The sequence below is a fragment of the Bombus fervidus genome, chromosome 19, assembly GCF_041682495.2.
Source record: "Bombus fervidus isolate BK054 chromosome 19, iyBomFerv1, whole genome shotgun sequence".
NCBI lineage: Eukaryota > Metazoa > Arthropoda > Insecta > Hymenoptera > Apidae > Bombus > Bombus fervidus.
Window position 1 is genome coordinate 3,903,985 of NC_091535.2, and position 27,108 is coordinate 3,931,092.

The 27,108-nt window shown below is 31.2% G+C and overlaps 1 protein-coding gene across 1 annotated transcript in view; it reads right to left on the reverse strand.

Moving 5' to 3' along the window:
* Cap (Cbl-associated protein) overlaps nucleotides 1-27,108 on the reverse strand; it is a 491,821-nt gene that overhangs the window by 90,099 nt on the left and 374,614 nt on the right. The window contains exons 10-15 of the mRNA XM_072021537.1: nucleotides 23,896-24,098; nucleotides 22,732-22,924; nucleotides 16,182-16,280; nucleotides 15,756-15,895; nucleotides 14,060-14,132; nucleotides 13,448-13,483 (exon numbers count right to left, since the gene is read on the reverse strand). Coding sequence (XP_071877638.1) covers nucleotides 13,448-13,483; nucleotides 14,060-14,132; nucleotides 15,756-15,895; nucleotides 16,182-16,280; nucleotides 22,732-22,924; nucleotides 23,896-24,098 — 744 coding nt within the window. The remainder of the gene's footprint in view (nucleotides 1-13,447; nucleotides 13,484-14,059; nucleotides 14,133-15,755; nucleotides 15,896-16,181; nucleotides 16,281-22,731; nucleotides 22,925-23,895; nucleotides 24,099-27,108) is intronic.

The window sequence follows — 27,108 nt, forward strand, 5'->3', positions numbered from 1 at the left end:
CACTCGTATTTACAATATATTTCGCGCCAATGAAATTTTAACTGGTTCTTTAAAGATTCTGTTACTGAATTGTAAATATATATATATATATATTACAATCAGTGGTTTTAATGGGTAAGTAGTGCACTTTGTTAAATTACATTTAATAATAAATTTTTTATTGTTATTACGAAATTATAATTATACAATATGATTATACAAGTGTATAATTATAATTATATATTTATAATTAAGCAAAATGCTTATATGTGAGGGTAGATGCCTAAGTAATGTCTAAATATTATTATAATATGATTAATTAACTCGATACAACATTCATTAGTACAACTTTTTTTTAAATCAAACAGTATCATTTCCTTTTAAATTTATTAATTCAATTTTGAATTATAAATCTACTAATAGAAGAATAATTTTTATGAATTTCAAATACATAGGATTCTATACCTTTGAATGATCGACGTGGCCATAACCGCTAGTTTGAGAGCGTTATTCTATAAAATTATTATTCTAACGAATCAATGTAACTACATACATGTCTATGTATAGCGTGTTATATGTTCTGTTATTGAAAAGTTTGTGAAACAAAGCAATAGCAATAATGAATATGTCTTGAGCTGGATTTTGGTACTAGCAACTTAATGTTAGATTGTCCCTTTCGTTATATAAGGAAATGATAGATGCATAACATTTTTTGTTTTATATTATTTTATTGAATTATGTAGTAACAAAACAAGACAAAACGAAAAGAGCTTTTCTGACAACCTAATACTTTTCTGCATAGTGACCAACATGTAAAAAAATACGGTTTTATAAAAGAAACATAGTTCAGCTTCATATGCTCTCCATGTATCTAAAGAAGAACGAATATCATCAAATCATCCTCCTTCGGCACCACTCAACTTTTGTTTGAAAGGTCTTTTCGTAGTTCACCTTTATTCGCTCACCTTTTATCACATGAAATATCACGTGATAAAGTATGATTACCTGTTTATTCATGAATATCACGCTATTTACTTCTTATTAGAAAAGCCTAATGAAAAAATGCCCTTAAAGTTCAAGGCTCTGGTGATCTTTACACATAATTTTTATGCACAGTGTGCTAATACAACTAGATACAATACGTTGGCTACAGGTATATGATACCATATCTATAAGAAAAATTTATTTTATTTTTGATATATTCACTACAATCCTTTTATCATATAAAATGACATACTTCTGTCTGTTTCACACTAAAGAGTAAATGTTATCAAGAGACGAATAAAGTTAAATTAGTTATTTCGCGAACCTATCGGTGTATTTTTCCTATATATACGCATAACCAGCGGGTTCGCGCCGTGAGGGGACCGGCAACCAATACTAACGCATACTCTGGCACGGATGCACAATTTCGAACAGAATTCGTTGTAGGTGGTACGACAGTTTTTCGCGAACATCTCGCAAACTAAGCGAAATCACCAGTTATATGCATAGGAAAAAGTTGTTCAAACTGTTGATTCTACTACATATCCAAAAATCATCAAAATCGGTTAGGAGATAACACATCGATAAATTCGCCAACTATATAGTCGTACAGAAAATAAATTACGAAAATGTACAAAACTGATAGTATTTTTTACTATAGATATATATGTAGAAAATAAATCAATCTAAATTGTTTATTATATATGTTTATTTATTTTTAAGAATGTAAATTTGTTAAGTTGTTCTACCTATAATGTTTATTTCCTCAGTTGCGATACTATTTTTGCCAAGACATGGTATTATAAAAATCTTTAGATGGACAATTTTATAACTGCAAACTTACTTTGGCAAAATCTGCTTTGTTGTTCAGTTATAACAGAAATATTTTAGTAATCGAGAGATACACTATAGTTAGCGGAAAACATAAGAAAAATATTTTTTATTGCGTCATATATTTGTACCGATTTCTTATTGATTTTACCGTTTTGTATATATATACATATATATATATATATATATATATATATATATATATATAGGGTGTCCAAATTTGTGTAATTTAACGTGTAAAAGACAAGGGAAGACGAAAAGCGGTATTCTTACGTTTACGTTGCCTTTAGCTTTCATATACATACGTTAAATTTAACAAATTTAAAAAATTACAAAATTTCCAGCTGGATCGATTAATATATTAAATAAAAAGTATATAATTCTATCTAGAGAAACACTGGTGGCCTTCGTCTGACCTCTACGCCTCTGTTCACAAACGAGAAAATTAATCATGTCAAATAATGTCCCCCCTCAACAACATTCAACATATTCCTGAAACATCTTTTTATATTAACAAAAACAAACGAGATATTCTAGTGATAAAATTAGGTGGACACCTCGTATTGTATTACATAAAATTAATAGAAATGACGATATACTGAATAAATCATACTGTACACTATTTGAAAATTATTAAGATGGATTTGTACGTCAAATGGTAAAAATTGTTTAATCACTTCAAGTAATAAAAATATATGTCAAATTGAAATTTTATATTCTCAGTATACATTCAAAGAAATCTTTTTCGAAAATAATAAAATTTTATGTTGTAGCGAGTTAATTAATAGAGCATGTGTCGTGACTAACGTAAAAAAGTTTATTAACCATTTCGAAATAAGATTAAAATGATTGTACAAAATGTTTAAAGAAAAGAATTCGGTCCTTAAAGGGCTTATAGTGCTCACTGAGATGACTGAAAAATATCCGATCAACAAAGAACCTAAAAGCAATCTTGTCGATGTAAAATCAATTTTTATCATGTATTTGTAAAATTAACATTTATTATTTAGCATTCGATATCATGAGTGAATCTCTTCATAGTACATCGAACGTATAGTTATTGAAGACGAAACACCGTTATTAACATATATATGCATAAATGCATATTTCTTCATGTTTGACTGAGTCCGCAATAACGCTATTTCGCTTTCAACGATTATACATTCAATGTGTTATGAAGAGATTTACTTATGATATCGAACGCTATCGAGTTTACATCAGAACGTTGATTGGACATTCTTTTACTGTCTCTGTGAATATTATAAGTCCTTTAAGCATCGAACCTTTTCTTTCACATTTTGCATATTCATGGACATAGAATGTTTAAGAATTGTGATAACAAATACCTGGATTACAAGAATATTTCAATCGTTATCCTGTTAGTGGAAGGGCAAGCAAGTGTCACGCTATGTTTTAATGGTAATTGTTTGGAATCGGATGCGTCTCGCCGATCTTAATGACCTTCGAATGTGTTGTCAAGGTCGTGATTCTAAACAACTTTTTCCAATACGTGTTATTGCCGCACCGTTGGACCTTAATTTCCGACATATTCACAAAAAGCTTCAACGGAATTTAAGTTACGATTACTTTATTCTGGAGTAAGTAGCTGCATTCGCATGTAGTCCAACCTAAACTGAAATTACTGACGAGAGAGGCAATCATTTTTAATATTGTATAAATAAAAAAATTAATGAGTTATAAATTGGATTAGCGTATTCTCCGGCCGTTATTATGTGGTCGGCAACGCTAGTGTGAAATAATTTTCGTTGAATCAATTGACATATAGAATATGTTGCACCTTTTATAAAGGACAGAAAATCATTATACACGAAATTAAAAAGGGACGAAATATGCATTTCGGTTAGAAAACTCGTTCAAATAGTGGCCAACAATTTTAAAATGGGCATTGATCTTGAATTATTTATATTGCAGAATTTTACAAAACAATGATGTCTGTAGTAGAGTTCCACGGAAGGAACCATTTATTAACAAAACGAATCAAGGTAAGCGTTTAAAATTTACAAAAGAATATGTAAATAAAGATAATATTCTTTAGAAACAACTTTTTTTTTCTGACTAAAGTAAACTAAACATATTTGCATGAGATGGGTGTCGTTATGTCTGAAGAAAACTCAATTCATTATCAGAAATAAGTACTAAAAATGTACTTTGGTGGCTTTGATTTTCAAACTATAAATCAATTTATGTTTAATACTACATGACGTGTACTATTTAACAATTTATTTTATACATTTTTGTAAACAATTTTTCAGTGACAATAGGTATATGTATTATAATTTTGAGCAACTAAGGATCAGAATAAAGTGGAACATTCCATATATCAACCAATTCATCGAAAATTATTTCACGGTATTATTGTCGACCGCCCAATGGCGATCGGATAGTACTCTATCCCAATCCATAACTCATTCTCTTTTTTTGCATTCATACTATAGTAAAAATGATTACCTCTCTCATTAATGGGTTAACTCTAGATTGGGTTGTATAAAAATGCGATCACCTACTTCATCGTGAAATATTAGATTGTCCGAAAAGTTTCTTTCGTTTTGTAATAGACGCACAATGTTTTTTTGTTTTATATTAGTTTATTGAATTATGAACGAACGTAACAATAGAAATAGAACGTAATGGATCATACTTAATTCAATAAAATAATATAAAACAGAAATTATTGTTCATCTATTATCACCTTATAAAACGAAAGAAACTTTTCGGACAACCTCATATAATTGTAAGCTAAATTTAATTGAAGTTCTTTGCGAATATATCTTAGAAACTAAGGCGGTTATTTGCGTAAGTTGGTGAATGATCATTTTGACAACATATTTCGGAGGCATCGAAATCATCGAGGAGACTAGACTTCTAAATAATTAGCATATGGAATTCTATCAAATTTAAATAATTGAAAAGCTAGTAAACAAGCAAGTACACAGCAAAACACAACGTCTTAAAACCGTAATTGAAGTCAAAAAAGGTTAATAATTAATATAAAATAAGTTGAATATAATTAATACGGTTTGAATATTTCATGAACCTGTTTCGACACACCCTTGCGATTAATGTGTCATAACTTTTACAAATACTGTCCTATTCGTTTCAAATTTTGTATACATATATGATTTTTATACTTCTGTTTTATTATATTTAGTAGTTATAACATTACTTTCAGAACTTAAATCTAACATATATATTTTTATTGTCAAAGTTTTAATAGCAAGTGTCTGTAGACTTCCGCAAGCCACTGTATTTTACATTGTAGCAGTAATGATTTTTCTGTACCACGCTATAAATTGTACATACATAACAAAGCAGCGTCGCGAACTCTTTTCAAATAAATAGTATCTCTAAATGCGATAACGACGTTGCTGTTATTAAACAATTTCCTATAATATAGAATTCATATTAACAAAATTTATTTCATATTTTGCTCAAACGAGATATTTTGGAACGTTAAAAAAATATATATGCAATTTAGACTACAATGTCAGATAGAACGCTGCAAGGATAAAAATAATGCTAAAAGTAAATCAGTAAACCTTTTATAATGGCATAAATTAATTTTCCTTATAAAATACCGCGTTGATTTTTAAAAGAACACGATTCTTTCACATAATATAATGTTTTATAAGATATAGCTATTAAGAACTAAAAATGCTTCTAACATTAGTTTTGACTTTTAAATCAGTTATATAAAACCTTTATTGTGAATAAGTTCTATAAGAAACTGAAATATTTATCTGGGTTACGATTCCTATATCCCATATTCTTGTATGTCAGTTCTTATATTGCTTCTAAATTGATTTTTTGTTAAACTTTATAAAATCTAGAATCAAATCTTATATCTCAGATTTTAGGTTTCATTAAAAATAGCATATATTACATACTTTTCATTATTTATGTTCATTCTATAACTATTCACTAACAATGAATTATTATGACGTATTGAAACTTAACAGTCGAAGGTTGTATCTTACATAAAAAGTTAAATAAAGAGTCATATATGTTTTACAAATTTACACAGAAGTTTATAAGAAAACCTCGTCTACCAATGTTTTTACTCATTACTATATAATATACGTACGGAAACGATTAATCGTAGAAAAATTGGAAGGAAAATAATTGATCATAGTCGTTAATCTGTAGGAGGAGGTTAAATAAAAACGGGAACTCACAACAAACGATTCTCATATGTATATCGATTTGACCAGTTACTATTTTCACTCATTGATGATTAGCATGGTTAAAATACTAGGGGTATGCGGGTAATCGAAAATGATGGTCGGGTTCGCGCGGGATCCCGAAAGTTTGCCTGACACATAAATATGTTTGCGTACGCGTAATTTCAGAAGCCGATTTACGATTCAGAAGCCGGTACTGCATTCGAGATATGATTTTTCAGACTCGTCTTCGATTTAAATGGATTGTTACTTTTGATTACACGATAACAAATGAAAACTCTTTTAAACTTAATAATTTTTACCTGGAAAATACTGCCCCAAATGCGATATGAGCTCCCGAATTGAGTCATCATTGCATTTTATGTGTCAAGCAAATTTTCAGAATCCTGCTCTATCCGACCCCATACGAAGCCCCAGAACTCGTAATTTCGGGTATCCGCACACTCCTATTTAACATCGATTATTTATGTACAATGTACTCTGGCTCACGGAAGTACTCGAATACTTTTTAAAACAGAATAACTTTTTTAACATTTGACCAAATATAAATTGTTTTGAAAAGTTAGGAAGGCTACTTTACTTATTTTTTAGGGGGTTGATGTATAAACAAAGTTTCGAAAAAGTTACAATTGGTCGGAATCGTGAAGAAAATAGTAAGATTTTCTACTACTTTTTTTTATCTACAAGACTGCAGTGAAAATTTAAAAAATACTTTTTGTACATATATGTTAGTTATACATAACCTTGCACTTTGTAGGATAAAGCGAGAGATCCACCGAAAATCAATCCAATCTATGTTATGCTAAATTGCCGCTCCTGGGTCAGACTTTGTACCTTTTTCAAGAGGGAATGCCTAGCACACGGTATTTTACACGTTAAGAGGACCATTATTTGTACCTTTCCATTGCAGTGAAATTTCTTCCCCAAAAATCAATAAATTTGTAAGTTCAATATCTTAAAAACTAATTGGAATCGTACACATGTAAGGTTACTGAATTCGTCTTTAGAAGCGCCATTTGATCTGAAGGAAAATATAGTCTCATTCGGAAAATAAATTCGATCTTCATACCTCGAAAAATAATGATATAAAAAAAATTTATTACGAAACAAAGGACTGTCCACAGTTACCACGGAGCAATATAAATAATAATTAATATCATAATGACGAGCAAATTTTCTATCGTAATACTATACATATGTTTGGATGTTAACAGAAACGCTTTCGCGTTTAAATTTCTTTAATGATTTTATTTATTGTTAGAAAAACATATAAAATGCAAATAAAATAGTTTTTCCGCGAAAGCACGCCGCCGATCTTACAATTTACAGTTGATCGGAAGCGGTGCTCTTTATTTCGTGAGGTTAGGCGAAGACTGTCTTCTTGTTGAAAAAAGGCCCTTCACAAGGGAACGAAGAACTTCTCGAGGGCTTATTGCAAATTTATAACGCGCACGGCACGCCAGAGTCATCAAGTCCGCCGCTCATTGTAGCAGAAACAACAACTGTCTGCAGTTTTTCAGCAGATAAGTCATAGGTTAGGTTGAGATTAATAAATTATTCATTATTTAAGATTTAAATTCGCTAGCTGTTATTTATTATTAGCATATTTATTAAATCTTTTTTTAAATTGGGGTGTTTGATCAAATGACTATAAAACATTTTTTCGAATGATTAAAAAATAGTATCAAAAGTAAAAAAATGTTATGGAAATATTGACAAACAAATGAAATCACTAAATTTCGGGCTTCTGTTAGATATTAACAACCAAATATGTGTACTTCTTCATCATTACGATACTAAGTGCTTAATATTAATTGTGTATTTCTTGTTTATCCTTCATCTGTTATTCATCATTCGAATAAGCTTGGATTGCTAATCGCAAGGAGCTTACAAGCAACTGACAAGCAAAAACAGTAGTATGACGATCAATCGATAATGGCGTGGATTAGGAGTGGGAAGAGAAAAAGACCCCTTTGTGAGATCTCCGAAAAATTGTTCAAAAGGCAATCCCAAAATAGTTCGAGCTAGATGGGCCTTCGAGGCATTTGAACTTGGTTTCAGTGTAAACAGTTCCATATATTTGTATAGAATCCATTTTTTAAGTGGCTGAGTCAATTGGATTGATTTAGCTTGCCGGAAAAGCTCTGAGTGCCGGGCAATCCCTCACAGTCTATTTGCCAAAAGTCACCACTGCTTTCCCTACTTCGTGGCCAGATTCCTTGAACAAAGTCTTTGTTCATTGCCAATGCAACATTATGTCGCTTGCCATTAATGAGTTATCTCACGCAAAGAAAGCGCATAGCTCAGTAACTACGAGTCGCCGACTTTTTAAACGTTCACTCAAGCGCCTTGGCGAGGTTCTTAAGCCGAATGTATACTATTCCTCCAAAATGAAACAGTGTAAATTCGGCTTTACTGAAATCTGATCATAAGTTAAAAAACCCGGTCTTAAATTAACGCAAGACTAAATACTGACGAGCTATTTGTCATTAGATATATCGACTCGAAAATACATTACTGCTAATATATGCATGCTAAAAATTTTATCAAAATAGATTAACGTTGCTATGTACAAGCGATGGAAAATGGTGCAAATCGTAGTTTTTCACTACTGCCCGCCTATTACTGCAATAAATTTAAAAATATCGGTCCATACCACTCGTTTTTGCATCATCCGATTTCGATGAAATTTCAGCACATATAGGGGCTACAGGTCTAAGAAGATTTAAGGGGTGATTCTTGAAACTAGAATAATGTAAATATCAAAAATTTTAAAAATGCGATTTTAGCTTTGTTTTTAGTTGTTGATTCTTAAAAATCAGGGGAGATATCCCTGTGCGCGAACAAACCTTCTTACATGAACGAAAGTAGGTCAAGTCTGAGCAGCTGGAACAGCGATCCTCAAATCAAACGATACATGGCCAGTAGCTTACCTCGTACAAGTAAAGAAGAAGATTATGACATTCGAAGATGTAAACTATCCTGTGCGACGTTTCGTATGAAAAATCGTAGATTAAATATTTAAGAAACTCATTAAAATCTATAACAGATCTAAAATAAAATCTACAGTATCGAAAACTATCTCATGGAATTTTCGAGGAAGGAGGATTACTGTTTCCTCTAATCCTTTGCCTCTAGAAATAATTAATAAATAATAACACATATAAACAATGTTTATACAAATTTCATACACGCACTGCGATCATCCTGTCCGCAGGTGTCTACAGAAAAATCACATATGCATCAATTATTTTTGAGGTGCTACTAAATGTGATCGAATACTGTCTTGCATGAACCAAACACGCTTTTCACACAAATTATTGATAATGATCATGATCATATGCAATGGCGCATTATAATATTCACATCTATTCGATCACATCACTCTCTACGGCTTTTACGAAGTAAGCTGCTGCCCATTTATCGTTCGATGTGAGCCTTCCTGTGTACGCCGTTGCTTGGGCTGACCTAGTTTCATTTGTGTAAAGTTTGCTCGCGCAAAGGGATATTTCGACTAATTTTTAATTTCCAATAACTAAACAGCAAAGCCGAAATTTACTTTTTTTTATTGTTGATGTCCGTCTTATTTTAGCCTCACGAAAAACCACCTTAAATTTTTTTAAATCTGTAGCCGAACATTCTGTATGTAACTGACATAAATCTACATAATGGAACTGTAGAACGTTACGTTCTCTCCGGCTTCAATGACTTTTTAATACATATCTGAGACATTTATAAAAAACAATCGGTATCAGAACAGTGGATTCTGCTTTATCATTGTGCATCCATGACGGCGTCTGGATTGGTTACCAGCGGTTGGATAGAATGACCTAGCAAACCCTAACGATTATAGTAAGGAGCAAAACTAAACACATAGTCGGAGTTTTTATCTATTGTTTGCATGTAGAATACCAAAAAAGAAAAATACATGGTGTTTTATATACCTAAAAAATTTTATCCTTCATGCTATAATGATTCTTTCAGTAAATAAAAATTGTTTTCGTGAAATCAGTTTTGCACCGCAAGTAATTTTAAATGAATTGTTTGTAAACTTAATATTTGGTAACCTCTCGAACACATTTTAACATGCTTGATGTAACATTCTCGTAATATTCCCGTGTGATGAAATACAATTATCCCTGCTCTTGTTGCTATAAATTATTAAAGTTCATGGGAGAACATCCTACCTATTCATTTGCCAACTACATTTTTGTATATGCTCAGACATTTTCTATAGGGTTTATTTCTGAGCTTTGAGCAGGTCGTTCTATGATTTGGAAGGGCTGAACCTGTAGCCAACTTTTCATATTCTTAATATCATAGGTTGTGTCAAAAGTTTCTTTCGTTTTATAAAGAGATAATAATGATGCTAACATTTTTTGTTTTATATTACTTTATTGAATTATGTATGATCCATTTTGTTATATTACTACAAAATGAGTCATACACACTTTTGGGATAGCCTGATACAATACTTGGGGTCATTGTCGTGTTCAAATATGATGTCACTCTCTGATACCGACATATTTTCAACTGTGTCCAGTAAGTTTTTTTGTAAAATGTCTTTATAGATGTATTGGTTCATCATTCCCTCGATTCGATGTAACGGATCTACACCGTATACTGTAATGCATCCTCATATCATAATAAAACCGCCGTCAAATTTAATTGTTTGCTTAACACGACGTGGCAATAGACTAGTTTCACTTCTTCTCTTTCAGCACCACAAACGTCCATCCGATGAAATTCGATTAAGTTCAGATTTCTCAGACCACATCACTTTTTTCCACTGTTTAATAGTCTAAATGTTATATTTTTGTGCGAAACGTAGCCCTTGATATCGTTCATTGAAAAAACAGGCTTCTTTTTCTTTTCGATTATCATAAAATGAAATTCTTTTAGTGCTATTCGAGCTGTCTATTTACTAATTTTCTTTCACATATCTAATAATTTTCTAATAATTTTGCAGTTATTGATGCGATTGTTGCAACTTCGGATGTGATGTATCTATCTTAATCCTCTCTTCTAATTAGAAGATAACAATGTCGGATGGCCTCAAAAAAATGTAGGGACATCACTACAATATCGTTTCGGTAAAAAAAGATTTCGCAAGCAACTTGTTTGTTGACAAACCATTTTTTAGTTGAAAGATAATACTATTCATCACGCTTCGCGATAATGACTTCATTACGAAATATTAAAGATGCTTTGATGTGGTTTATTGTAGAAACTACAACAGATTAATTACTAATACATTTCTGATCCCGGTCATTAACATTAGTTGTTACCAAAGTTCATGTTTACACTATTTGATTGCGACAGCTCTCTTTGCAGTACAAAACTGATTTCGTGAAAACAATTTTTATTTACCAAAACAATGATGATAACATGAACGGTAAAATTTTTTACAAAGCCAAAACATTCTATATAATACTATATATTTTGCTTTTCTTGTGTTCTATATACAGACATTGAATAAAATACCATTTATATTAAAATCCTGAATGTGTGTTCAATTTTGCTCCCTACGATGTCTTCTGTTTATGTATGCGCACAAGGGTGAAACGAGCTTAAGTAAAGCTGCGTGCACAACTGCATATGCGACACTGTAAGAAATGTCTGTTATAATTAAAATAGAAATGAATATTATCAATGTATTGAGTCTGAGTTTGGGTTGGTCTTTTTAAACTAGTCGGCAACAATTGCCTGAGATGATAATAATATGCGAATAAATAATTGATATTATTTTACGAAATAGAGTAATTTTTATTATTTTACGCAAAAGTTGCCGGTCGGTTTGCACTCACTTGATAAAAAAATTAACCCAAACTCAAACATAATATATTGATAATATTAATTTTTAATTAAAATGTAACAGATATTTTTTACAGTTTCACAGACGCAGTTGTGCATGCAGCATTACCCGTGTTCGTGCTTTCATCCAAAGGATGCCGTTATTTAAATAATTCAAGACAATAAATAAATTCTTATTGAATAAGTTGTCCATATTCTCGAATAGCTATGGTAATTTACTGGTATTGCATTATATATATGGTATTCCGTTATAAATTGAATAGCCCTGTTTTATCTATCTGTTTTTACAAGTTGTGACGTGCAGACCTGTTTCATTATTAACCGTATTAGCATACATTATTAGACATGGCGCTATATAAATTCTTGGATATCTGCAACAATTGCGAAAAAAGTTGATAGGTTTTTGATTAGCCAAAAAGTGTTTCATGGTATGATGAATTTGCACTAAATGCAACAAATGAATGATGGAGTTCGATCGCGAAAAGTTATTGTTCAGATATCAAGGGTCGAACGTATAAAGACATTTAGAAATTAGTGCTTACAAAAATAACGTTTCACAATATACATCTTTGTGAATAAACTGCTTGCCGCTTCATTGCGTACCGTGTAATACTGAAACTACCTCAGTAAGCATTTCCTCGTAAATAGCTGTCGGTTGGGTCAGCTTTTGCCGAGATATATGTATCTTGTGGGTTGAAAAACATTCTACGTAAATAAGAAGTGAAAACAAAATTGTCGAATTGCAATAAAAGTGGGGGAAAAATTTAACAAAGATCGTCTTGTGACTGGGCAATGAATTTTTGGCATATTTTTAGCAGAATTTAACGCATAAACAAGGAGATATTTATTATATTAATTTCCGATCTGTGTTTCACCACTTTAGTCACTGTCATTAAGGAATAGAGCAAACTAGGTATGTCAGTTATGTCTGACTATTGGAAATCGTATAAATACTTAAACGAGGAAGGATATAAACATCTAGCGATAAGACATAGAATGAACTTTGTTGATTGGGACAATGGTGCTCATACATAAAACGTAGAACGTATTTGGAGGCGAAAAACGGGAACTAATATTTCCTGTTACAGATCTCGCAAATATTACTTGAAATTAATTCCAATTTAATTTTAATCTAACCAAGACTTCAAAAAGCTACGTATCGTTAAATATACACATATGTATAGTAATAAAAATATTTTTATGTATATCTGGAAAACTAAAGTCGAGCGGCTGTAGCATGTAGAGGAAAAAGTTGTTCAAATTGATGACCTTAACAACATACTCCAAGGTCATTGGAATCGACGAAATCGTCTCTGTTCCATATAATTTTCCATATTTTTACATACATAAAAAATTCGAAAAAACTACGCCAATTTTAGAGTAGTTATTCTGTTTTAAGAAATGTTCAAAGATTTTCGTGAGCCAACGTATGTATCGTGTTACGTAAGTTATCGATACGTTTAATACACACTGTGTGGACACTGTATATACACGTCGAACGCAGTTAACTGGTTAAAAACAGTGAAATCTCGACCGATCAAGAAGGCCATTATCATAATTGTGTTAATTTTCTAAACTATTTCATTTATTAGTATTCGTTTATATCGTAATATGTTGAATTCGTTGGAGCGTGTATTCACCTCTTCTTTGTTTGTAATGAACGGTTATGTAGTCATCTGAAAATGAGATTATATATTAATCTCAGCTACTTGTGATTTTCTGATAGTTTGCTTGTTTTAAGAATTGGAATTCTTATTCGAATAATACTTTAATACTTTTTAATCTATTCTAATTTATAATGATTCGTTATTTGAAGACATGTGTTTCGATATTAATATTGGAATAAAAAAAATTTGTTTTTTAAGAAGCAACGGTATTTTTTTAGTTAGAATTAAATTATAGTAAATTCACATGAAAAATGTATTCACGGAAAACTGTAAAACTGCAAGAAACCACTGAATTTAATTTGTCATAATACGAAATGTTAATTAATTTAAAAAGAAAGTAGACAATTATTTAGAAGAATGATAAGCTTCAATGAGATAGAGGTAATTTATGTTAAACATTACTAATAAATCACTATTCATAATATTATTATGTGTATATTATTCGTTAGACTAGTTAAAATTAAAAAGAAAAAAGAATAGGAAAATACTGCTGAGCATTTTCGTAATATTAATCGCTATTACAACTTTCAATTGTTTCGTATAAGCATTGAAGCTGCGCAGTACATATTTGCCACACAAACTCACCGCTTCTATCTGCACGATGCAACGAGTCGTACATTTTCTTATACCATTTTGTTTGATTATTCTCCTTGACTTCCTAAAATTTTAGTTTTTTAATCAAATGATGCAAACATGAAGAAAATTCATTAATTCTAAAATACAAGTCAATAAGGTTTCTTATTTATAACGGCAGGATGTTATAAAATGTTAAATATCATAGCTAAACGCATTAGTTTTAAAATGGCATAGTAAATAACTTTCGTGGTTCAATATTAAATGTATATATGTATTTTAATTGAATAATTTTTGCGTCATTGAATCATTTAAATAATTTTTTGTCATATACAGCATTTCACTGAGAAAAAAAGCAAAACTATCATAATAACAGATCCTCAGTAATTTTGGTACTAACTACTTCTGTTCTTAATCTTGTGTATGATAAGAAATTTACTTTTAGAATTAAAAATTGTGTAATTCACATTGCAGATATAAAATGTGTCTCAACAATTTTGAGTACTTTAAAGGTTTGCCTTTTCAAAGATCTGGAAAAATTTTATTTACTGAATTGATGAATGATGTAAAGGAAGCTATAAGACATGCCAATAATAGTTCCTACTTCATTAAATGAAAGATTTCCAAAATTTTGAACGTCATTTTTATCTAAGAAATAAATAAATTAATAATTTATACGTAATAAATTATATTCTTTGAATTAATGAAGCATAATATATTCCTTTGTAAATGAAGATTTTCCATGCATCTAGAACTAACGGAGATATTTAGAGTAATCAAAATTTATTGGGACACCCTACATATATGTACATATTACACAAATCCTAATATTTATTTAATCCCACACTGTGATGTAATGATTCTAGTATATATAAATACGGTGCGGTTCATAGAATAAAATTAAATTTTATGAAAGTAAATAATAATGTAGAAAAAATTACTTGTAGTTAAATTAACCTAACTATACAGCAGACATTCATATGAATGTGACAGTTATAAATATTGTACATGATCCTCTATAACACTATGTGACATATAAATAAAATACCTTAACGTTTAAATTTTTTTATTGTATTAATATATGTAAATTTTACTATTATTAATCAATATTTTATTTATTAATTATATTTAAATTTTATTTTCATTGTTTATCACTAGGCTGCAAATGTTCATATAAAATTTAAATATGTAAAGATGTACAGAATACACATTATTATAAAAAAATATATAAAAGTAGAGTATTTATCATAATACTTAAGTAAATAATACAAATTTCTGTATTCAATTTAAAATTGCATAAACATTCGTAGTATATTTACCACTATATATATATATTTATATTAGTTTAAAATTATCCAGAAACAAATGACCTTGTAATAGCAGTTCAAATTCAATAAAGTAGAAAATCACGAACAATTTTTAATTTCTTTCTGTCATAAACGAAAAGAAATCTAGTTATAGAGGGTTGATATAAACATATATGGAAACCATGTTATTAAGAATTATTTGAGCTAAAATTTAATATTGCAATAAAAGAATCATATTTTAAGTTTAGTTATTTCCAAATAACATATGATATACAGTAAAAAGTCTGTCAGTAATACAGTAAGGGATTAATGATATATTTAAAGAAATCTTAATACATTAATGAACCTAAATTCTAAAACTTTTCACTAACTCTTAACCAGAGACAGATGCAGAGACCTACCGATCTTAAAACGAGAGGAATACCCTCCTTAGATGTTGGGCCAATACCATTGAATTTTCGAGGACCCAAATCGACCATCTTCTTTGGCGGTTCATTTTCTGTTTCTGGCTCGCTCTCGTACTCTTTCTTCACGTTGTAAACTGAGCGAACATCAGCTTAATTTCATAATGCGGTAACCGGGAAAGACTCGTTTCACACAAACTTTATCGAGAATGTAAAGAATGATTTATCACACCACGCGTAACGTCAACATTCACGGGAATTCTTCACACAACACAGGATGAAAGTAAATTACACTTTAAAAAGTAATTCACGGGTGAATTCACGAAACAGAGTTTATAGATACAGTTAAACTCAAATTACGTGCTCGGTACACGTCATAAAATATATGTTCGACGGTTACGAATCTATGAAAAATGTACTCACTGATCTCGCCTGGACTAATTATCGGCTTTTCGTCGCTCGGAGGTCGTTTTATCGTTTCGGTCTCCTCCAGATAGGCTGCTCCTTTCGGTAATTGTCCCTCTAAAATTGCATGAAATAATTATTATTTTCGTATAAAAATTAGTAAGTAACGTTACAGAAATAAAATAACTTTCTTTAGCGAAAACCAGTTATATAAAAAGGAAATAATGTTAATAATATATAAGTTAATATTCGAATAGAAACGAAAGATTATTTTACGGGATACAAGTTCGATATTGCGTTTAAAAATTATAGAGGTAATATTTCGCTTAGAACAGATAATTTGTTTGAAAATATTTATTATATGTAAATATACAGGGTAGTACAAAAGGTTCCCATACTTAAAGGTCTTACAGTACCCAGGAATAAAAAATGTCTAATCGATGTATGTCCTTAAAAGCAATGCTCTCGGTATAAAATCCATTTTTATTATTTACTAGCGTTCCGTATCACAATTGATTCTTTTCGCGACACATTTAATTTACACAAAGAATCATAGATGTACTTGTAGTACAGATCTTCATAATTGATATTCGACATATCTTCCTTCTATTGCTACATATATCATGGATCATACATCGTCGTACAATTTCAAATATCCTTTCCTTGCCACGTATTCTATAACACGCATTTTCTATTCGTTATCGTAAGTCCAACATATTATTTATCGGTTATGAGTAGGCCAAAGTCTTTAAAGCGTTTCCACATAAAGAATCCAGAGGATTTAAGTCAGATGATCGAGACCATTCTGACGGATTCCCTTGTCTCATCTACCTTTTTCCAAGGGTTTGATTTAGACTTCAACTTAGCCATTTATTAACAGGCTCTGATTAAAAAATTCAAGGAGAATCTTTCTTGATGCCCTGATTCAATAGTTGCGTAAGGATTTTCATCTGACCATCCATAGCTATTATGAGAATTTGTAACCCCTTTCCTGCTACCCAATTCAGCTACGTCAGTAAAGAGTACAATATAAAGGGTAGAGTTCGGTGAATCGATAGTTAACTGATATCCACAGCCACTGAAGGCTTTCGAGTTCTTAGATTCTGTTCTACCATCCTTGAAACACGTTCTTCCGTATCAGCGATAGAAACAGAAACAAATCGCGGCCACCAAACGTTAGTATGACATGACGCAAAATAATCAAATTTACATACACGTTGTAAAAGCTTTTAGATATGCTTAGCAGATGGAATGTGGCTGTTGGCATTTTTCTGCATACAAGTTACGAGCTGCATGTGTTTCCATTGGCAATGTCACGCACAAAGTACATATTTGTCATTTCCATATTAGAAAAATAATGGACATTATTAACAATATGAGAATAACGAGTACCTACCTGATAAATACTAAAGATTTTTTGTTGACATTAGTAATAACCTTGTGTTTACAATATTGTACTTGTAATGAAAATTCCTCTGTGTCAGAAGCGAAATATGATCAGGATATGGGACGCTAATAAGTGATAAAAGTTGATTTTACATTGAAAGGATTGCTTTTAGGATTTTAGAATAGAATTTCATTGATTAGACGTTGTCTTATTTCAGATTAGATTCTCAGTAAGTATGATAAACACTTCAAATATGAGACTTATCATCCTGTATATAATTCACTTGATTATTATGTACACCAGTTCCATAGTGTACTTAAGAGTTTTGTGAATTGAGTGAGTTTCATGTACAAAATATAAAATATAAATATAATACATTTATATAATATTAAGTAATTATATTTAATATTATATGTATAATATATAATTGAAGATATATATAATTAAAATAGAAAACTATATATACAGAGTCATGTACCTTACTCAGAATCCGCGAAACAAGCGCAAGAACTCGGAAAATGGCAACATTGATTTAATAAAAAGACACATGAATTCCTCGAACTTAACATAGTTGCTGAAATTAACGGTTGTATTACAATATTCTTACTCTATATTCTACTCTATATTGTACTCTATATTCTACTCTATATTCTACTCTATATTCGCGTTTATGCTATACCCTACTCTTCTGTAGTGAAATCTGTGATCTTTGGTACCTGTACCTTCTCAACGCCTTTAATAGATTTAATAGATTTGGATAGATTTAGGGTTTTGACTGTATTGAAATAATTGGCTTATACAGAACGATATGTTAGGCCCTAAGCCTACAAACAGATTCCCAAGCATTTCCTGATACATCTGCGTATCTACCCTTGCAGGATTATCGTGAATGTCTAAATTTTGTTGTGAATTTATCGGTGTCTTTACCGGATTGCATTAATTTAAATTAATTTGTATTAAGAATCTTATCTGTATAACCTGTCTGAGACAAACTTAATCCTAATTCATCCTCCTCGATCTTAATGTTTAAGAAATTAATATTTTGTTTCTGAAGTAACTCTATTTGCTTATTAATTCCTCTTACTGTCATAGGACGTCATATATTAGAAATAGTTCTAATCTCCTTGACTTCACTTAACATACATATGCGCATATACACACAACATATACATATAGTAATAATATACTATTTCTATCCTAAATTTGATAAACGCATGGCTCTTCCTCCAATTTTGGCATTCCTAATTCATTCGTTCCTAAGAACATTATTTATGTTTTGATTCCAATGATATCCTGGCTAAGGTAGTCCATATATACTTCTATTCAACTACGGGCTTTATCTCGAACTTTTGTAAATCCTGGGAGTTATTCCACATTGTAACATAAACTTCTTCATTTATCTTATTATGTAAATATGTGCATTTTACATCAAACTGCTTAATTTCTAAATTATATATAATGGCTAATGCTGATATAGCCTTAACAGCCTCTAGTTTGTTACCAGTGCAAAGGATACTACACAATGTACTCTTAACTTTTGCTAACAACCAAGCCTACCGATCTAGCTTTATATAGTACTACTTTGTTGAGGACATGGAATTTGACATGGAATATCTACTTGCTCCTTATAACTCCCATGGGAGTTTTTCCCAGTACCAAGTTCCACACGTTATGCTGCTCCATGGACAGTATTTATTCATCCATCGCCTTCTTTCAGTTTTCTGTTTCTCCTGAAATTATTGCCACATCTTTATTTCTAGAAATCAATATGTTACATAACATCACATTATTTGACTGTTCCATTTTCCTATTCCTCGCTCTTGTCTTCTTTCCTTTGTTTGAAACTTATTTTATGTTCTAACTCTGGTGGTTTTTCCTTTATATGTTATCTCATGTGATTCCTGTTCTGTACATTATCATAACACATACTACCACTAACTTCTTACTGTTGATTCTCTACGTCCTCTTCCATGTCTTCAATCAACGGTGTTATGTGTTTTTCATCCTCACAATATTCTTTAGTGCTTCCTTCAACATACCTTGTTTTTCCCAAGTCACTTTCATATCCACCTTCCTCTAATAGCTTAGAGCTTTTTTATTAAACTTTACCGCCCTCACTACCTGTATTTCCTTACTTTTTAGACCATATATTCTGTAAGCTGTTCTTTACATATCCTTACAGATATTTTCTTTGCTCTCTTATCTAACTTATTTCTTGCCTTTTTGGATATATAATAGTATGCGACACTCCTAAATATCTTCAAATACAAAAACAGTTCTTCTTCTTACCTTACTTCTTCTTACTTACTCTTCTAGTGGCGTTGCCATTTTGTTTACACCCGTTGGCGTTATATTTCTGGTACATGCTACAGTCACGACTACTGCTCAAAAATCTCCCAAGAGATGCGCGTTTATCACAGCATCACTCGTATTTTGTGTTCCAAAATTTTAAAATTAAATGCCTTGAAACAAATAAAAAGGCTAGAATAAAATGTATTATAAGAGAATTGTAATAAAATCATTAATTAGTAATTATAGTAGGTTGTCGGGAAAGTTCTTCTCGTTTTTTAAATAGGAGGTAAGTATAAAATATATTTCCTTCTGTGTACTTTTTTTAAATAAGGTATGCTCATAATGCCATTTTTCACTGAGAGGACACTTATCTCGTCTTGACCAAGATCGCTTGCGCGCGATGTTGTCGTAGAGAATCCAACTTTCACCTCCAGTAATTAACTTCTTTAAAAATGGCTCTCTTTTGTTGCGTTGAATTAGCAAATCGCATGTCGAGATTCAATTCAGGAGATTGCTCTCCGTCAGTTAATGGGGCACCTACACCGCGTAGCGATTAACGTACCCAAACTTTGTTAAATGCTCATGAATCGTTGTTCGCGGAATGTTTAGAGTATCTGCTATCTCACGAACACTAGACCTTAGGCTTTCATCGAGGTAGACCTTGATAAGATCAATATCAGTGGTGGATGAACGTCCGCTGCGGTCTTTATCTTTCAGATTAAAATTTCCGGCTCTAAACCTCCTAAACCAATTCCGGACTGTTTGAACAGTTATAGACCGATCACCATAAACGTCACAAATCTCCTTTGCGGTGATTTTAGGCGTATTGTCTTTTTTAAAGCAGTGAAACATAATGTGACGAAAATGCATCTTTTGGTCTTCCATATTTCACCATGCAAAAAACACTCGATCGAACACTTTCTACTAACGTCAACAACTGTTCTCTTGCCTTACCAGAGGATAACTAGTGACCACACGATTGACGATAGAGTGATCTGGTGGTTTGTTTACTTAAGCAGAACGAAATAAGGCCCCGAGCGGCGAACGGGAAAAATCTTTCCTGACGACCTAATATTATCATATAATCTTATATTGTAAGGAATTCATGTGTTTTATATTGGAATTTAACTTCCAAAATCCACAACATATATGGTTACTATTACAATCATACATCGATTTTAAATCAGCAGTCTGTCTGAACAGTCAGAACTACGTACATTAGTAGGATACTAGAATAGAATACTAGGATAATTCATCAGTAACCTGTTAAATATTTTCTTTTATATACGTTGTAATTTAAAATTTGTTAACGATCTCATTCTATAAATTGGTCGCTATTATCTGGTTTCGAATCGCGCTGCTATGAATACATTGAGTGCAAGAATGAGAAACAAGGGAACACGTGAAATACACCTTATAGAATTCATGTTCAGACAATTGGAAATTCTTTGTAATAACTTTTTAAAACTCTACAAAATTTGTAATTCACGTAACTTGACATGGCTGAGCATCTGTAACCTGTGTTGTAAATACTGATCGCGACGATATCAAGTAAACGAGTGAAAGGGACAATTCATTCACTTTTCACGATAACTGACCATTACTTGGTCGGAGCTGTTCAAAAACACTATAAAGGATCCCGATAATTGTATCCGAGTGAATCGCGTGTTCCGAGATAAATGGATATATAACAATCATTTTTAATTCAATTTTAAAAAAGTTATTCTGTTATTCTTTTTAAAGGATGTACGATTAGGAGTGACAGTAATTGTATACATTCATAAATGCCTCACAAAAAGAAATAAAAAACATATAAAAAAGATATATATATATATAATTATTATATATGTATATATAACATATAATTGTTATATAATTGTTATATAATAATAATTGTTTCGTATATGCAATATAATACATAACATGTAATTATATAACATATTTAATATTTATATAATTGTATTATATATATATATGTTTTATATACATATGCCATATAATGATTATTACTATTACATATATTCTTTTTATATATTTTTTATTTCTTTTTGTTCATGCATTTCTAAATGTATACAATTACTGTCACTCGTAATTGTACATCCTTTAAAACAGAATAACTTTTTTAAAATTAGACCAAAAGAGTTGAGTTGTTCTGAAAAATTGAAAGGATTAGTTTACTAGATGACGTATAAAAAAAACTTCGAAAAAATCGCAATTTGTTGGAATTGCGCAGAAAACAGTACAGCTGGGTTTTTACAACTTTCATATCCAAGGCTGCTATGAAGATTTTAAACATATATATACATGCTCAACATTTTATCGAAATCGGTTAACGTTGCTACGAGCTACAAACGATTAAAAATATAAAAATAAACGATGAAAATTGCAGTTTTTTACTAGCACTACTTTCAGCTTATTACTGCAATAAATGTGAAGATTTCGATGGCTATAGCTTGTTTCTGCATCAATCGATTTTGATGAAATTTGCAGCTTATGTATATGTATATGTATACGTGTAACTAACATAAATCCACAGAACGTATTTTTTAAATTTTTATTACAAAATTTACTATTTCACTACTTCACTATGTTCTTCGCGATTACAATCAAATGTAATTTTTCGAAAAGTTCTCTACATTTAGTAAATTAATCCTTCCAACTTCTCGAAAAAGCTCAAGTCGTTTGATTCAATGTTAAGAAGCTTATTCTGTTTCAAGTATGTACAAATTCGAGTACGTGCAACTGTACATGTAAAATTTTTTTAAATTTCTCAAATGAAGCTATATTTCCGCGTGTAATATTTAAATGATCTTTCGTATTATTTTAAAATAACATTATTTGCTCTTTTTTTATATGGATTTATTGTTTACTCTGAGGTTTGTCTTTCACCTCGTGCTTTCTGAAGCAGTGTTATAGTTGGATTCTGGGCACGTGGCAGATGAGGTGTTGAACTTAATGAACTTAATCCTTGCGAAGGTGCTGAATGCGAATTGACAATTCGCGTACTGCTGTCATAACAACTTCGTGACGTTTCTTTCTTTTCTTCTTCCGTCTCCCAAGGTGGTGGGGCCTCCTGTGTACCCTGACAAACGACATGAATGGAGACAGAGCGTTAACAATAAAGGGATATAAATTTCTAAAGCAATTCCGATTTCTATTAACACTCGTGTTGTTAAAACATTCATACAACTAATGCCTAATAATAATAATAATAATAGACCTAAATGATTTTAAATTTTCAAAAACTCAAAAGTAGCTGGAATCCTAATTTTAATTCAGTGATGTATGTAATATATTAATTATATAAATAAAATAAATCTTCACAAATCTCAAAATATTATATATTACTATACATGAATGTTCAGGTATAGTTAAATATTCCTTTGAAACTAAATGAGAGATTATTAAGCAATGATGTGTATGAACAAGATACGAAACTAAATATTTGAGAAAGCATATCAAATAAGTAAGCGTCTATCACAAAAAGTTATAAACCAATAGTAATCATTAGATGTCGAGACAAATTTCTATACTTTGAAAAGTTCCGTAACATCGATGAAGAATAAATAATACTTAATACTTAATAGAAATTATTGAAGCTTTTCAACAATAAAGGTTATTTCTGAAAAATTATACTAATTTACAAATTCATTCTTTAGTCCTTTTACCAATGAAAATACAAAAAATGTGTTCGTGAAAAAAGTGCATTTACGGCATTATATTACTGCTATATTATATATATTATTTTACGAGTTTCAACAAGGAAACTATGTGATTATAGCCACTTGAAATTTCTTTGAGATGTATTTAAAACAAATAGAAATTTCCGGGGGCGGATAGATCGGGAACAGGTAGTAATAATAGCACAAGATTCTTTCATACGTCTAATATTATAAATAAAAAAGTAAATATAATAAACCTTTAAGTAACGTTATATTTCGATCGTTTCAACAAAACGTTAATTTTTAATGGGGTGGAAACGAGACTATTAAATCTCCTTAAATTTTGTGGGCGAACGAAATGGATCATAGCATATGTCCCTTGATAACTTACTTCTTGCTGCGTTGGTTTTTTTCGGCTCAGAATAGGGCTTTCGAATTGCACCGGTCGAAATTCCTTTTTCTCAGGAACTGGACTGGTTCCGGCGCTGGAAGGCGTCCAGACAGGAGGGATTCCAGTATCTTTTGAAGGTTCTTTTTGTTCAGGACTCGGTTCCTTTGGGGGTGGTGGTGGCTCGTTTCCAGGTGACCAAACGCCTAGTAGCAAATATTCGTATTAATAAACCATATTTATTAATATTTCGTACTTATAATTGTTAGACTGTAGATATTCATATAAATTCATATTTTTATGGACATAATTAAAAAATGAAATGTAGGTGTAGACAATTGTTTCACTTACTAAATATTAGAGTAAGTACTATACTTTAGGTACTTTATATATTTCGATATATTATTTTATATCAAATATGTAAATGCACTGATAATATATAATGCATTAAATATATAACAGTAATAATAAGATATATATAATAAAATATATAACGCATTGATATATTATGTATTCTCTGCGTTTTTTCATTTTCAAATTTCTTATAAATCCATAAAAATCCGCAATCTAATAATTGTCATTTAACGTAATGTTAAAACTTGCACATTAATTACGGAAAAAGTATAAATACAAACGAGATACGTGTAGAGAAATAATTCATCGTGTAAAAATTATACAATGGATTGTAATTTATTCAGATGAATTGTATTTATACTAACATATATAACGTGTGCGTGTGTGTGTATTATTTGACATTTTGTGATGAGAAACGAATATTTATCGAAAAACTTATAGTCAGTTTTTCAACAGTTCCTACGAAATGTTAAATTAATATTTTATATTATTCCGTGAATATAGTTAAATAATAAATGCGATAGTTGTGCTTCTTTTCAGCATTACAGTTTTCTTAGAGTATTCTTCTAATTTTTTCCTTTCCATGCTTAAAACATATTACAGTCATAAAAACTGAAGACAATACGGCTTGAAAAATTGAAATATTTCCGAAACCCATCGAGTAAACAGGAAGACCACTTTCCAATGACGATTTCTAATAAATCTCTAGCTATGTAAAGTTCGAAGATTGTGTAAAATAGGTTTGCGCTTCTTTTTAAACACGTCTGGTGCACAACCTGTTGGCTTTCTCAATACCATTCCCTTGTATCGTAAATTTTTCTTTCGGAATGAACTCTCCATCATTACATTGCCGTGTTTTAGACGTTTTGAAGCAAGAGGATAGAATAGTTTTGGAAGAACGGAATCATTCCGATAATCGACAAGAAACTTTCAAAGAAGTGAAAATATTAAGTTAGAATGTTATTTGATTGTATTGGGTATGCAATGCGCAAATTGTGCGTATAGTGAGTGTTGCATGCAATATAGCAGTACTTTTTACAAAATAAACCAACGATTGCAGGATACCGGTACGTTAAAATCTGCGAAATCTGACGGACGAATTCAGCACGACGAACCGGATTTGCGAGATAAAATACTGCACCTTATTAAAGAAAATTCAGGTAGAAAAAATCTTTGCAAATGAATGAATCGGAAAATCTAACGCAATTCCAATTTCCCTGTCAGGATATTATTTACTGATGAGGCAGCATTTAATAAATGTGAAATAACAAATATACGTAACGAACATTTCCAGGCACGTGAAAATCCACGCACATTAAGAGATGGTTCACACAGGATGCTGCACCACACATTCTACCAGCGCAATGCAAGAGCACTTGAGCTGTTTTGGAAACAGGTAGATCGGTCGAAGAGGACCTGTGTTTTGGCCTGCTCGGTCGCAGATTAAAATCCTCTCGACCTTTATTATTGGAAACGCATGAATACACAATATGGCAAAATTTTAAGAGGAGAATCAAGCACTTTTTTTACAAGGAAGCGGAGGACATATCAAATATCTGTTGTAATTTGTTGTATTTATTCTGGACACTCGCGGCCGGGACATTCGCAGTGCGTGTGTGGTTTTGCTGTGGTCACTCGCAGCTTCAAAAAATTACAGGAAACATTAATCCTCTCTACTCGGAAATTTCATAGGGCGGTTTTCGATATGCTCTTATGGATTTCCACGAGTCAGCAGATTTAATATTCAATCTACCATTTCCTTTGCAAAACATCGCGTGGGACTGTTTACGTCTCTGATACTATGGTCTTCTTTCTGATTGACTATCACTCCTTTCGTTCGTGTAATGTGGTTTGCCCATGTGCGGGGATATTTTCACCGATTTTTAATTGTATATAATAACTGAAAAACAAGGCGGTAAACGCAATTTTTTTATTCTTGATTTCCGTCTTATTTTGCCTTTAAGAATCACCCCTTAAATTGTCGGCAGCCTGTAGCCGAACAACCTGTATATCGATTCTTCGAAACATTCTGTCTAACAAAGCATATATGCGTTAGATAAGTCGATCCCAGAAAAGGACGAAAGAAATTTTTGGGCGTACATGCTGACGACGATAATTATTCCTTCATTCGTACTTCGCATGCAATTTTGAAATGGCCATTAACCGTTCAAGTTCTGTTCCAAAGACTTTGCCCCTCTTGTGAGATTCATTGGAATTTGTCTTCTTGAGAGTAATAATAAAATATGTGTTTTGTGGCAGATTTAAATTTTGAATATTCACTACGCCACAAAATTAAAGAACCACTGAATTTTGACCGACAAATTGTTAATATTTAAACTGCTGTAACTTCATAAAGAAAAAATCGTACAACTCTCTACTACAGTTCATTTTAAACGGGATATTCTTTGCTTTCACAGCCTTAAAATTAATCTTTTCAAAGATCTTTTTTTGTTAGAAAACCACATGAAAAATTAACTTTTCTTCTCTTCTATTCAAATTTTATAAATTCAAACGACTGTACGGAGTTTGAAAAATTTTCTTGGAGTTCGTTTTAAGATGAATTTATAAAGGAAAATCTCTCCTTTACAATATCCTCTAAAAAGTTGGTATACGATTCTTTTCGTCGTCTCATCGCATTTAGAGCAAAAAGTATGCAGACAGCATTGGAATAATTCAAGATAAACAATGAGATTCCATGGTCCAAGTTATGCCTCGTGTAGTGTGTATGTTTAGAATGCATCTAGTGTATGTGTGTTTAGTATCAGTGCGTGTGTGTCAAGCATGTGTTCAGTGCACGTGTAATATGCGTGTTTATAGTATGAGTATTTAGTGCTGAGTTTAGCATGTTTAGAAACGAATATT